The 15,018-nt window shown below is 36.7% G+C and overlaps 2 protein-coding genes across 2 annotated transcripts in view; one reads left to right on the top strand and one right to left on the bottom strand.

The window, feature by feature from the left end:
* FRMD7 (FERM domain containing 7) overlaps positions 1 to 6,581 on the top strand; it is a 35,142-nt gene extending 28,561 nt beyond the window's left edge. Inside the window, exons 9-12 of the mRNA XM_002699549.6 lie at positions 714 to 877; positions 2,274 to 2,342; positions 2,461 to 2,536; positions 3,619 to 6,581. Coding sequence (XP_002699595.3) covers positions 714 to 877; positions 2,274 to 2,342; positions 2,461 to 2,536; positions 3,619 to 4,713 — 1,404 coding nt within the window. The 3' untranslated portion in view covers positions 4,714 to 6,581. The remainder of the gene's footprint in view (positions 1 to 713; positions 878 to 2,273; positions 2,343 to 2,460; positions 2,537 to 3,618) is intronic.
* A 77-nt stretch (positions 6,582 to 6,658) lies between these two features.
* Positions 6,659 to 15,018, bottom strand: part of STK26 (serine/threonine kinase 26) — a 66,276-nt gene continuing 57,916 nt past the window's right edge. Inside the window, 8 exon segments of the mRNA NM_001163786.1 lie at positions 6,659 to 8,428; positions 9,514 to 9,650; positions 9,733 to 9,795; positions 10,190 to 10,283; positions 11,366 to 11,514; positions 12,601 to 12,786; positions 13,642 to 13,799; positions 13,886 to 13,994. Of these exon segments, the coding sequence (NP_001157258.1) occupies positions 8,404 to 8,428; positions 9,514 to 9,650; positions 9,733 to 9,795; positions 10,190 to 10,283; positions 11,366 to 11,514; positions 12,601 to 12,786; positions 13,642 to 13,799; positions 13,886 to 13,994 (921 nt within the window). The 3' untranslated portion in view covers positions 6,659 to 8,403.

Here is a 15,018-nt window from a genome sequence, read left to right as displayed (position 1 = left end):
AAAATATTCATGTGAGCAGTTCAGAAGACTGAATCTAGTGTGAAGCTTGTGGAGAATCCCAGGGCTGTATCCAGAGACCTGGAGAGGAATGGGAGAAGGGGAGGAGCAAAGTGTATTGGGTGTATATAGTGAGTCAGGGGATGGGGCAAACTTGTACTTTAGGTCTGTAAGACCAAGCTCCTCTGCAGCAGATTAGGAGAAGCTAAATGAGCATCACACAGCACCATAGAACAAGGCAGCATAAAGAGGGAGAAATGTTCTAGCTGGTGTGTTACAAAGACTCGTGTATACGCAGTCATCCTATAAAGCCTACCATTTGTAAGAAAAATCTCCTCCCTCCCCCTTTCCTGTTGGTCGTTTATAACTTCTTGTCACCTTGAAAGGGTGCCCTTTGATGTTCATTTTAACCTAATTTACAACTTCATAAAATGTTCCTGGCAGAGAAGAGGGGGTAAAAGGGGGTGTGAGGTGAGGAGGGTGTGCAGAGTAAGACTTGCTTCATAGAGAAGGCTCTGTTTTTGAGCAGTAGCCCTGTCTGTTCCTCGGAAGGTTGCCAATCATTTGATTTCAGTAGGTGTGAAGCCTAAAGGGAGCCAAGTGGAAAATCAGAAGCCGGATGTGGACCCTGGACCAATAGTTTAGCAGGCGTTGGGCTTTGAAGGTTTTTGATATTCTTGAAGGATGTTTTGCTTGATAGAAATTGGTTTATACAGGTGTTGTGCAAAGATACTTTGGAGTTCACCATGGCCAGCCGAGATGCCTGCAAAGCTTTCTGGAAAACCTGTGTGGAGTACCACGCTTTCTTCAGACTTTCTGAAGAGCCCAAATCAAAGCCCAAAACCCTGCTCTGCAGCAAGGGTTCCAGTTTCCGCTACAGGTAATTAAATCTTGCACATAAGCAAACTAAACACACAATTTCTTTTCAATAACAGGGAAGGCAGTAGGAACAGCTTGAATTCTAGAAGCAATAAAGAATCCATTTCAATCACATAAAGGACGATATCCTTAACTGGTCATTCTCTGTGTAACTCATTAAGTCAATATTTTCTAACAGAGAGGCAGGGGAAGGAGTACACCCCACTTAAGGGGTTAGATCAGAATTTCTGCAAGGACAGAGGGGCATATACTGTGGAGAAAATGTAGTCAATGAACCTATTGTTTTCCTTATGTGCAACTTACATGCTAGCCATGGGAGGGCTAGTTCAACAACATCGTTTTGGTTATGGTTAGGCAAAAGATAGGGTGAGAAAGCTTTGTAGGGGCTAAGGGATTAAAGAGGTTGAACAATATGGTAGTAGAGGCTCCATACTACACGTTAACACCTTGGAGAAAAGGAAGCGAGGTCGAAATAAGAACTTGTTTTTACTTGAACGCACCAGCCTAGGAATTCTCTGAAAGACTTTCAAACTCTTAGCTAAGATAAAAATTCTAATTCAATGCTTCCTGTAAAGGATTTTTCAAGTAGTAGAAGCCTGCCTCAGTAAAAAGTGGGATTTTTACAGTGTACATATTTTTATGGAATCGTTCCAAAATGTATTCTACAAATCTCTGTCTTCTTAAACAGATGATACTAAGCATGTTTTGCCCTTTTCTTAATGACCTGAGTTATTATAAACAGTGCTTATTATCCTCTGCCAGCAGCTGTGGTACAGCGACAACCTCAGGGCGGGGGTAGCATGTCAGAGCCTGCACCATAGTGATAAATGGCCCTGACTTTTGGGGTTTTATTATGCTCATGATTTCTTTTTTGGTTCTTGTGTTTCTCCCAGCAGTCAGCTGGTTTTCTTTGCTAGTGTATGTCTGACTGGAGCAACTTTCTTCTACTGTTTAGTTGGGTGTTTTTCTCCTGTCATGGGTTGGGAAACCAGACACATAGCCTCAATAGAAACTATGTGTAAATTTGGAGGAAGGGGAAAGGCCTTTAAAGGAAAGTATATTAGTTTTCATGGCCAGAGTTTGTACCTGTTAAATAGCCCTGTTCAGATGCTTTAAAAAGTTTTCTGGGTTCTGAGTAGTTGAGGTTGCTCTGCCCGATTCTTGGATAAATGAGTATTATTAACATGCTGGTTTGGTGCGCTACAGTTCACAGGGTCGCAAAGAGTCGTACATGACTGAGCCACTAAGCACAGCACAGCGACGTGGTCACAGATTCATGACATATGTCACTCATCCAGACTCTTTTGATTTCAACAATAAATGATGCTTTTGAGTTTTAGTAGCCTACTGGCTTATGAAGAGCATTCATAAAATAGTTTATCTCATTTTTCTCACAGTGGAAGAACCCAAAGGCAACTTTTGGAATATGGAAAAAAGGGGAGGTTGAAGAGCTTGCCATTTGAAAGGTAACCTGGTTTTGTTTCTCTCTGTGATGGTAATTTTTTAAGATGAATTTAGAGTGTTAGAGGGATCCTGTATTCACATGAAGACTATTTCAATTCCTTCTCTGTTTGGGGATTTCAGGAAACATTACCCATCTCAGTACCATGAACGACAGTGCAGGTCCTCCCCAGACCTCCTCTCTGATGTGTCAAAACAAGTAAGGTTTTTGAAAATTTCTTCTTGTTTACGTAAGTGTAATGCATCCACATTTCAAATGCTTCCAAGAATTGATTGTGCCAGAATCTCCCAGTATGTAAAAAGGTGTAAAAAGGTTACTGTGATCAAATAGGCTAACTTCCTGGGGTCTGTCAACTCAGTATCTCCAGCCAATAGAAGACTGCTGGGTACACTGCTGTGTGTACTGTATGGACTGACAAGATCTGGTACAACTTCAAACTGCAACCTGTATTGCTAACATCTTGCAAAATGTAGATCCAAATGAATTTCTATGGCTCTGTATTTTTGAAACTAAAAGCTTCGCCTTTTTACCCATGAAAATCTTAAGTCTTATTGGAAGCTATGAGATCTTGGGTTAATATTTTAAAGTACTTTTGCTATGTAATTTTGTTAATTTAAGAACAAAGTGCTATTCTCTTGGAACTGTGAGATGATAGCTTCATTTGAGTTCTATAGTATGAACCATGTTCATTTTTCTTTTGCTCTCCCTAAAAAAAATCTAATTAGAGGTCTCATAAACTCTGTCTTCATTCAAGTCAGAGGCAGTTTTTATCTGAAAGGAATCACAGAGTTATAATGCTGGAAGGTATCATCAAATGTTTAATCGTCTCCTGTCATTCACAGCGTTCCTCCCCACCATTTTACAGAAGGGAGGGAGGAGGCTGGAACAGTGAGGTTAGGAGACTTACTTGAGGTCACACAGCAAGTAAAGACAGAGCCAAGCCAAGACCAAAAGGCAGAACTCCCGGCTCGTGAATATAGCTACTCAGCCATACTGCTTGAAGTCCAAGGCTGGGGCTCAAGTAGATAGAGAATGTGGAGGCCGGGAGTGTGATGGTGTTGAGAAAGGGTAGTGTTACGTCTATTTTTAAGCACATATATTGGGATGCGGTCCAAGTTAGAACCTTTTATGTACGTATTTATCAACCCTGGCAGAGAACATGGGTAGAAATGACTTTGTGAAAAACTACCTTTGCGAAATCAAAGGCTGATTTAGATGCCTGTCCCCACCCCAACCAGATGGCTTTTTCCTTCTTTCACTCGCCTGTCCTTTCTCTCAAGGTGGAAGATCTGAGACTAGGCTATGGCAGTGGGTACTACAGAACTGTGAATGGAGTGCACGCCTCTGAGCCTGTGCTGGATGGCAGGAGGAGAAATTCTGCAGTGGAGGTGACGTTTGCAGCTGAGTTGGAGCATTCCAAACCAGAGGCAGATCCCACATCATTACATCAGTCCCAAAGCAGTTCCTCCTTCCCTTTTATTTATACAGACCCAGTCTTTATCACTGACCCTGATCCTGACACTGATCCCAGAGACTACTTTGAGGAAAGGGGTCCTCTAAGCTCCTTCCAAACAAGCTCTAAGTTTGCTGACAATCCCATGAGCACATCTTCTGGCCTTACAAGCAAAGTGAGTCCAGCAAGGCAGCTTACTTACACAGATGTGCCCTATATTCCTTGTACTGGTCAGCAGGTTGATATTATGCCTCCGCAAGTCTTCTTTTATGTGGACAGACCACCCCAGGTGCCCAGACGGTCTCCAATCATGGCAGAGGAAAGGGAAAGACCAGACAGCTGTCTACAGTCTACTGCAGTGAAGTCAGCCAAAAGAAGCCCAAGGAACATCAGAATGAAGAGCTTTCAGCAAGACTTTCAAGAACTCCAAGAAGCTATGGCCAGGACTACTGGTAGGAGCAATGTGAATGTAGATCTAGAAGAGCAAGATCCAACTATAGAAGATACATTTGCATATAACATTCAAGAGCCAACCCCTAAACGTTCCCAGAGCCAATCAGACATGAAAACGATCCGATTTCCTTTTGGGTCAGAATTTAGACCTTTAGGGCCTTGTCCTGCTCTCAGTCGTAAAGCTGACCTGTTAACATATATGTTTGCAGAGCAGGAGTTTCCAACAGTTTTAATGGATCAGGGAGCTACAGAAAGGTATGTACCTAGTGAATCCAGTGATTCTGAGTCAGAGATTCTTAAACCAGACTACTACTCTTTGTATGACAAAGGAATAAGGTCGCCCATGGCCAGAATCCGCTTGTCTTCTGGTAGTCTACAGCTAGATGAAGAAGATGAAGATGTTTCTTTCAATACATCAACTGCTGAAGATAGGACTTTGCAAAAACCATGTAATTACTTTTTAGCCTAAAATGTGAACCCTATGAACATGTCGAGACCAATTCCATGTTACTCACTTAGGTGAAACATAAGGCACTTTCTGCAAAAACCATTTTCTGTTACTATTCACTAGTATTAAGGGACTCTTCTAAGCTTGGGCATCTAGCTTATGAAAGATCCAGCTACTGCCTCATTCCTCAAGCCTCTCTTCTATTCCCTCTGAATCATTCTGGAACATGCCCTTTCCTCACCAGCACTGAGGCAGAGTGAGGTGGGTATTTGTCATCTCTATTATACATTTCCCCATAGAGACATTATAAATGAAGGCCAGGCTCCTCAACACTGAAGAACAGTAAGAACAGTGACAGTATGGACTGGCATACAAAACTGGCTTCTGATATCATTTAGTGATAACAGACTGTGACTGTGTTGGTCATTTTAACAACACTGCAACTAAAGGTTTCAGTCCTCATTATTTGTGTGGGGCCCAGTAAAAATGGTCCTGTTTTATGTTAAAATACTTCAATTTTTATAACATATATTAGGGGGAGCATGGCCCTCTTGTACTTCAGGAACAGAAGGAACATAGATCCTTTCAACAGAATACAAGTTTATAATTAATCTAGGACGTGGCAGAATGCTAAACCTTGGAAATTCATGAACTGGTCAGTTTCTAAAATCAGACATCTGCTGATGAGGACAATATGATGTTTGACTTATTCTCTATTCTTAACTAGCTATAATATGTAGTGAAAGATAAAACTTAACATGTTGGTCTGTTTATCTAATTTCTTCTGCAAGAATTAATTTTTTGCCATATCTTGTTGCATGCATGTAGGCAAGGAAATGAGATGAATAGCATTTTAATAAAGAGTGATGGAAACCCATTTACTTAAAAAACAAGTTGTAAGTATGAACTTCCTTTTGTTTTAATCAATTTCAGAAGTGATTGTCTCTAGCCTATAATTAAGGGAAGGCATAGTTAGAGAACAAGGAAAAGGAGGGAAGCAGGTGAAAATGTATAGTCAGGGATGGAGAAGTGGCAGAAATGGGGTAGCTGAAAAGAAAAAGGATAATACTCCACACTGAGTTAATGAACCAAAATTCTATTCTTGACCCTTTCAGGATTTCTCTATTATTCCCCCTTGAAAGGTATATAGCATTCTATTTGAGAACTTTATCTTCTTTTTTTATTTTAATTGTAAGTACAACATATTTACAAGATAATGTTAGGTAATTACATCAAAGAAATGATGCAATTATATAAGCAAGTTATTTTTATATATGACTGAATGGATAAAAGATAGATGGAACAGTTTTCTTACTCTCCTAGTCCTTACACCAGAAAAATCCCTTTTAATAAACCTCACTCTACTGCTTTTTAAAATTCCAGCACTTTCCTTCCTGCTCCTGGAACCAAATCCAATAACTCACAAGTCTACAATAGCTATTTCATAATAAGAATATATGAAGCCCAATCACTTATGTATTAATCATATAGATACTCAAAGCTACATTAAGTTAATCTCTGACCTTTTCTATAGGAAAAACCCAAACTCCTTTATGATTATATGCTGTTTCTCATCTCAATTTCCAGAAATCTTTGCAAAATTTGTTTCTCCAAGAGAAATACAGGGTTCAAATCTGTATAAGATTTTCTATAAAACTATATTAGGGTGACCATATAATTTACTGTCTAACCTAATAAGGACATTTTTGAGTGAAAGAGGACTCTGTTAATAATTTTGTCGGGACAGGAGGCAGAAATCATGACAGATATTCAAGCAGGACAGAAATCAGATATTCAAATTATAGTCCATTGGAGCTATAATCAATGCATAATAAAATTGTGAAGAATATCTTCTAGTTTCCAATGGAAACTCTGATGTTAAAGTTCCAACAATAAATGAAAGGGGAAAGGAGAAATAATTTGAAATAAGTAAAATACCATACCCCTCAAGAAAACAAACATTAAGGACCATGAAATTTAAATATTTATTTTTAAATCCCCCCAAAACATTGAAGTATGCTTACCCAGAAACAGTTTACAGGACTAATAACTAAAATGAATAAGCAATACAATTTTCTATTCATAATGCAGCTGTGCTGAAAGTTTCAAATAATCAATTTAAAAATTTGTTGCTTTTACTTTTATAAAAATATTCATTTAATACATGAGTTGCAAAATTATTACCAGGCCTCTACAAATTATAAACTGTGATGGAGTTTCAGTTAGTTAGCAGGTGAAAATTTTCACTCAACTATTACTTCAAAATAAAATGTGTTAAAAGTAATTATTACAGTATAGGCACCAATGAAAACATTTTCTTGGCATATGACACAACAACAACTTATTCAAGTGTCTGTATTATTACAAAAGAGGAGGAGGTAATGGCCACTTTGACTAAAAACTTATTCTTCACTTGAAGAACATCTTCTAATATTTGGCAATTATTGAGCTTTATTAAAATGACTTTTGTGCAAAACCCAAATTGTGCAGATCCAAACAATAAAACAAACTATCAAAACTAATTAATATCAATAATTCTACAACTACTGAAATACAGCCCCACTTCAGAACTTAGGCAGGCATAATATGTATACTGGGTTTAAAAGAAAAGGGTATTACCCATGTAACAGTACCATAAATATAACTGAAAATTAACTGTACAATCTAACTTACCTTTGTACGGACAGAAATCATCCAGTACTATGGTTATTTTCATATGAATTAGAAAATGCTTATTTAAATACCCTCTCAAAAATGAACAAATGATGCTTATGTATTGGATAGTTATGAAGAACAAAAATGTATAAATAGTTTATAGGACATTTTAAGACCATGACAAAAATATGCTGGTTTAAATTATATTCATACCTGTTGACCAGGTATTTATAATCACATGATAATCACCTTCTTTTAAGCTCCCCAAATCCACTCATATAATATGCGATTTGAGTTGGTTTTTAAAACGAATCCTTATTCTTCCAGTATTACTGAAAATTCATCCTTGGCTAATTGGTATTGCTTTAACTTCCCAACCATGTTAAATAAGGATCAACCATCTCTTCCATAAGAGAAAGTAAATACTGCACACAAGAGGTACTTCTGTTGCTACATGTTGCCTCTAAACACTACAGACGCAGGGCTCTCAAATGTAATCATTATTGAGCTGCCTGGAATATCATACCCACTTCGTAGAAACATCAATACTTTTCCAGGTTTCATTTCTAAGAGCGTATCAAAAACTTCTATCTTAAGAATGTGTGACTTGTTTCTGCTTCCCCACCAATAGTCATTTTTAGAATATGCTGTGTTTAAAAAAAGCTTTTTGAAGTTTGATGATTATAAAAGTTGAATATTTACGATGACTTTGAACAACCTGTATGTTTCATAAGTGTACAGTTAAGATCAAAACATGAAAAGTATTCATCCTAGTAACTTAAGCAATAATGATACCTAAAAGCAAAACTGTCTCAACATTTACTAGAATACAGGTGAAACTATAGTATTAAAAGTTACTCCTTACAAAATAATCTCTTTAAAATAGAAAATGATAAACACCATCACAAAATAGTTGAATAGCTTCTTCCAAATCTTCAATGTCACAAAGATCCAAAAGGCACATGGAGCTCATGAGTTAAGCATTGGTAAGCTTGAAGTAGCTTTGGTGGGTTTCTCTGGGTCCATATGAAATAGAAGCCAATAACGAGAAGTTTCTTAGGGGGATTCATCTGTCGAACACCTATAAAATTAGGAAAAATTTAAATGATGTATAAGTATGCGTGTGTCTATCTTATATCTGTATAAACTCTCCAGTGAAGGAAGTGATTCAGCAGACACAACTGTATTGGGTCTCATCATACGGATGCTAAAATATAAGGAAGTTAAAAAAAATCCCTTCTGTGTCTGACTTTACAACTTCCAATTGATTTGTTTGCAAATTGGAAAAGAGAAGAGAGGTTTTCATTAAAAATTAAGGGATTTTAATTAGCCTCCAATTAAAATAAATAAATTAATTTAAGAAAAACTAAGGGATTTTAAGAGGGGTTTTAGCTGATGAATATAAATAGGCTTTATCAGCTAAAAAGATCTAGCAGAGTATGTTTTACAGCTGTATAGTTTGTTCCAACTTGATCCCAGCGGCATTACAAATACAAAGAAATATAAAGATACACTGAGAAGCCATCTAATGAGATTAAGGCTAAGATTAGTATTGCTTTATAACTTGCTTGAGCTAAGAAGTTGTGTTTGTATATGCATTTTAAAAGGGAATTTAACAATTAAATGTAAGAACTTTACTGAGTGTGAACAAAGTTAAAGCAACAGTTCAAGAGACAGTATAGAAACTGAAATCAACCAAAAGAACTTTTCAGAATCTTCATTTGAGTTTCTCTACCTAAAATCCTTTCCTTAACTTTTCCTATGGGGGTTAAACTTAATGAACTATAGCACTGAAACTGTGAATAGCACTGTGATAAGAACAGCAGCAAGAATGAAAGCATTCCTAAATGGTATTTACAAGGGTCCAAATAAGAATATGCCCCCTGGCCTTTTGTCTATACTCCTACTAACAAAAAAAAAAAAAAAGAGAGAAAAACAACCAGGCCATTTCATTCAGTGGAAAACTACCTTGTAATGTGTGCAGATAATTCCAAAAGCTAATATTTCAGATGGGCGGCACACAAAACAGTTTTCAACTATATGACTATTAAGAATTGACTTTGTAGGAATAACCAAAATAAGTAGGTAATCATATTATCACATCATAAATGAACATCCAACAGAAAATGTCAAAATAGTTTTTTAAAAATGACATTTCAAGCTTACTTTTGAAATTTTTCAATTAATTTCTTCACCATTTTATCTGTAATGCCAGGACAGGCAGCTTCGGCCACGGCAATACTTTTCTCCAGTTCTTCGATTGCCTGATTCCTGCTTGCATTATTCTCATCCTGCTGTTTAAGCTGAGAAAGATCAATAGCTATAACATTTAAAATTACTAAACTTCTTAAAATAGATAGCCAAATCTTATGAGTCTGTACTTACTTCAGCAAATGCAGGTGTGATTATCATAGACAAACAGCTCAGGGTTTGTACAAGATCTTGCTCCTTTGAACAAATATTATAGATTATACACATGAAATTAAAATAATCACTCGTGCATTCATTGGCGTCCTCCTCAAAAAAGACCCAATACAAGGCAAGTCTCCATACTTTCTTCACATCACTCATTCCCATCCATTGTCCAGAGGCCTCTAACTTCTAGGATTACAATTAATATGCACAATTCTGTTTTAAAACATACCAATGGCCACTTAAATGACTTCTATGACCTTTTCTTAATTAGTTTGAAATGAATGGCAAATGAAACATACTGTGGACCACAGTGAGGTAGACAAGCATTTAGGGGTATTAAATTCTAACAATTTCTGGCCATCACACTGTCTCATTTTATAGTTCGAAAAAGTCTACCAAAAGGAAGTGATCATCTCTGTATACATACTGCCCCATTCTGTAGTTTCTTAGGATCAGGCTTCTTTCGCACAGTGGTAAAGCTCCATTCAGGATGAGTATTATTTTCCCTGCTGGTGGACTCCCTAAAGAGATTGCCAAAGATATTTCTATAAGTTCCCAAATGACACAGCTTGGGGAAAATATCAAATCAGTGCAGACAGATTCTGAATGGATAACTGTCCCAATGTATAAAAAAAATCATTTGATCTCAGTTTCAAATACACACTGCTTTCTGCCAAAGAGTAGCAATGGTACCCAGCTCTAAGTGTATATCAGAATCACATGTGAAGGTCTCTTACTATATATAATGTCCTGGCCCAATCCCTTCAATGACTAGATCAAGATCTCCTGTAGTGTGGCTTGTGTTTTTTTTTTTTAATCTTATTTTATATTGGAGTATAGTTAATTTACATTTTTAAAGGCTCCATGACTGACTAATGGGCAGCAAAGGCCAACAACCATTAGAACAGAGTAAAGACAACTACCTTGGTACTTTTTAGACCTTTCAAAAGTTGGACAATTTCTCATAAATGCAGATATTACCTGAAGAGATTTGGTGTTGCCTTTGTGTCAATTCAACTAGCAGAGGAGCTAATTCTGGTGTAGCCTACAGACTCTGTAGTCTAAATTAAGTTAAGGAGTTAGAGGCTCAAATGTTAGTATAAATGCTGTAGTTAAAAAATAATGCAACTTTTTGGGGGGTACAAATCAGATATAAATGAATACTTCAATGTACCGGTCTGATCACAGTTTGGTACATGGCCAAGAGGTGAGAAACGTTAGTTCTCCAGAGAGGTTTTGCAGGTTGCCAGGAAAGTATGAGAAGACATTGCTCTTTATCACTTTGGGCAAGCTAATAAAACACCTTAAATGCAATCTTGTTCCAAAATTTTGTAATATACTCAAGTATCCACTAGGGGTTAGACTGAGACCATTTGAAACTAAAGAAATTCACTTCTAAGAAGAAAAAAAAAAAAAACAAAAACGTGTTTCCAAATTCATTGTACTTCACAGACCACAATTTTAAAAGATTTTCACAATTTCTAAAGTCACACTTTAGAATAAGGTTTATATTTTATGCTAGAGAAAGCGTATCAGCTCACAGTAAAAGATATGAAATACTGAAATGGGCTATCTACATAAAAAGTAAACAATTGGTACGTACGAATCAGACCCGTCAGAATCAGATTCATCATCGCTGTGTCCTTCTGCCTTCCATCTCTTAAATCGATCTATCAGTTCAGTCAGATAAGAAGTCTTCTTTGAATTTTTTACAATGAATTTATGTTTCAGAAGTTCTTTAGCTGTAGGACGCTAAGGAACAAAAAAGGAAGGATACCAGTATTTCTAGGCTTTTTATGATTGCAAAGAGTGATATGAAATCATTATCAATTATTAAGCTGAAAGGTATAAAAGTTTGTCTATAAATATGAGGATAACTAAAATGCCATAAGACAATAGCTAATTCTATTTCCGAAGTGGCTCAAGGCAACCAAATTAAATTCACTACTTTGGTATCAACTTGCTAAAATCCAGTGGCAAAAGGTGGCCTATGTAGCAGCAAACAGGCAGGCAGGGCTTTCTTCAAAGCAGAGAAACACATGACAGGACTTCAATAATTAAGTAAAAATTTTAAAACAAGATTGTACATGAAAATACTTTTATTATATTTACTGTAAATTGGGAAAAAAGCATGAGAACTAGCAAGGCTATAACTTTCTTATTATCTGCACACATCATATGACCCCCACAGTAATCCCTTCTCCATCACACATTAATTCATATTGCATCTAAATAAAAACACCATGTGCTGTGGGGGATATTTCCTCCCTAATATTTTATTAATATCAGAATATTCATTAGCAACCTATGATAGTTACATCCAATTTAGATAGTTCTTGTATATTTTAGGCAACTTTATTTTAAAAACAAAAAAACAACTGTAATCAAATTTGCCAACTAAATGAACGGAGCTCACTAGACTCAGGAAAAGTATACAACTTCATGTTGGAATTTCTGAACATTAAATAAAAAATCATGAAACACCAACAACTTTTCATGAAAAATGAAAACAGCTGAATAAAAATCATTGTGCATAGTTATACTTTCTTAATGACATCCTAGAAAATGAACTTTATTTCCCCTTGAAATAGGAAACGATCAACAGAATGAGGAAGGTGCTAGGGAACATAGCAAAAAGAGAAGATGCAGGGGAAGGAGAGAAGAACTACGGATCTTGTCAACAACCGAACAAAATTAGCAACACAGACGGGACAGTCAGGTTCCTGGATGGTCTGTAGACAGTTTCCACAGGCACTGTATTCCTTACTGTTGAACAAACCACATTGGCTCTATGTATATCTGACCACAGAAAACAACGGTCATAGCACATATACTCACAAATGATGGATCTTTGTTCAGGCAAGCATCAATAAACTCCTTAAAGGATTTAGTGAAGTCTCCGACAAGAGTTGGAGGATTGTTTTTTGGAATAAGAAACAGAACTCTCATTGGATGCATATCGGAGTTAGGTGGCTCTCCCTTGGCTAGTTCAATAGCAGTGATTCCCAGTGACCAAATGTCAGCCTAAGGTAAGGAGCAAAGAACAATTACCTTGAAATTCCATTCTAACATTCTGCCACAAAATAACCTGTGGAGTCTAATGGTCATACAATATTAAAATGTCTCAAGAAATGTTGTGTTAATAACTTTTTGATACAATTCATTTTTTTAGAAAAGTATCAAATTCCCTACTTTGTGCCAGGCACTGCATTCCAAACACAAAGAATTCGGGTGGTGACTAAACCAGACAAAAATTCCTGCTCTCAAGAGGCTGATGTTCTAGTAGAAGAGAAAGATAAATGAATAAACAATAGGATGTCAGATGGTATTAAGTTCTGTGAAGAAAATACAAAATCAGGATAATGGAGTAATGAATGATAAGGTAAAAGGGCTGCAAATTTACATGGGATGGCTAGGGAAGACTATTCTGTGTCAGTAATGTTTAAGCAGAGATCTGATTGAGAGGAAAGTTATTCCAGTAAGAGGGAGAGGCAAGTGCAAAGGTCCTGAGGCTGGAGGGGACTTGCTGTGTTTATGGACCAGTAAAGAGGCCACTGTGGCTGAAATGGGTAGAAAATGGAGGAGAGTGGTGGGAGATGAGGCAGAGGTGGACAAGGGCCAGACAGTAGAGAGCCATGTATGTGATAGTAAGGACTTTGGATTTATTCCAAGTAGGATGGAAGGCCACTGAAGGGAAGAAGATCCAAATATTCAGTATTACCAGCATCTAGGGAACTTATGATTTAGCGGCAAAATTTGACATGACTCTAGTTTTAGAAATACTCTAAGAGGAAGGAGAATTAAGGCAGTTTATTAAATAGGATAGGATGCTATGTAAAACAATATTAAAAACAAAATAGTTTATAGGTAACACTTCACTTTTGAGTCATAAGCTGACTGCTGGATAACTTCAGGAGCCATCCAAAATGGTGTTCCCACAAAGGTATTTCTTTTAATTTGTGTATCCGTCAGCTGGCCAGCCACTCCAAAGTCAGCGAGTTTCACATCTCCTTGCTCTGAGAGCAAGACGTTGGCAGCTAGGAGGGAAAAGGAAATGAAAAAAAAACTCAGCTTCCTCAGAATGCATCTATTTTTCTCAGGTTCATATTAGACTTCTGTATACCTTTTATGTCTCGGTGAATTTTCTTTTCAGAATGCAGGTAGTCCAGACCTTTCAAAATTTCCTTTAGCATGGTAGCGATCTGGAACTCATCAAATGGACCAGCTCGCAGCTTAGGGGGAAAGACACACATATACATGTAAAAGTTTGGAACAATAAAGTTCAAACTTAACATTATCTTTGAAATAAGGGAATTGCTTATATATAATGAAGCAGTTCTGTTTATTGAGCCAGTATTTAAACAAATGAGAAAATTCTTAAGGGTGAAGAGAGTTAAGTCAAAGGGCTAAAAGGGTTTTCAATGATTAGATTTTAATGATTAGATTTAATCTTGAAAGATAATATAACTATATATTAGCTTCAAATCTTGAGGTTCTTAAATATTTACATTAAAGATCTAAGGAACATGCTTAAGTCATGACAGATAGGAAAAAATATATCAACTACTTAAATTTTGGCATTTGCTGTTTAAAACATTAAATATTTACACTGAACTGATTTTTAGATCAGATGGTCCATAAGATTTCTGCAGCAACCCAATCTGATCATATGGGTCTGCTGTAGCACCGTTCTTAACATTTACGTATTTCAAAAACATTATAAAGCATAGAGACTTTTTGGAGACTCAGATTTAAGTTTTAGCTAGGAATATAATAATTAAACTATTCAAACTTTCATTGTAAAAAGAAATTCAAATCATGGAGCGATGCAGTTTTTCAAATAAACATAACACATTTCCCTTTCTTTCCCCATCCCTGTACTAAAGCCAGTGGTTTCAACTGCAATACAAGGAAAGCAATGATTAAGTTTCAGGAGAATTTGTAATGGAATATCTGAAAATCTCTCTTTAAAATAAATGGTTATTTAAAAATTCTGGTACCTCATAAAGCACAAACAGTGGACTGTATAATATTATTACAGGAAAGGGTGGGAATCTAAAGTCAGAGCTGAGGTAGAGTTCTGTTTGCTGGAAGGAGGGAAGAGGTGGTGAAAATCAAATATTGCCCACTCTGCCTCACACTGGGAGGGATTCACAGCTCTTTGGCACCTTCTGTATTTCATCTTTCATGAATGCCATATTTATTCTGAATAAAGGGCACTTTCATGTTGAAATTTAACAGCTTAAAATAGAACCC

This window comes from Bos taurus, chromosome X (assembly GCF_002263795.3).
Source record: "Bos taurus isolate L1 Dominette 01449 registration number 42190680 breed Hereford chromosome X, ARS-UCD2.0, whole genome shotgun sequence".
NCBI classification, from domain to species: Eukaryota; Metazoa; Chordata; class Mammalia; order Artiodactyla; family Bovidae; genus Bos; species Bos taurus.
The sequence above is the reverse complement of the archived record's forward strand: the minus strand, read 5'-3'. Positions and strand labels throughout refer to the sequence as shown.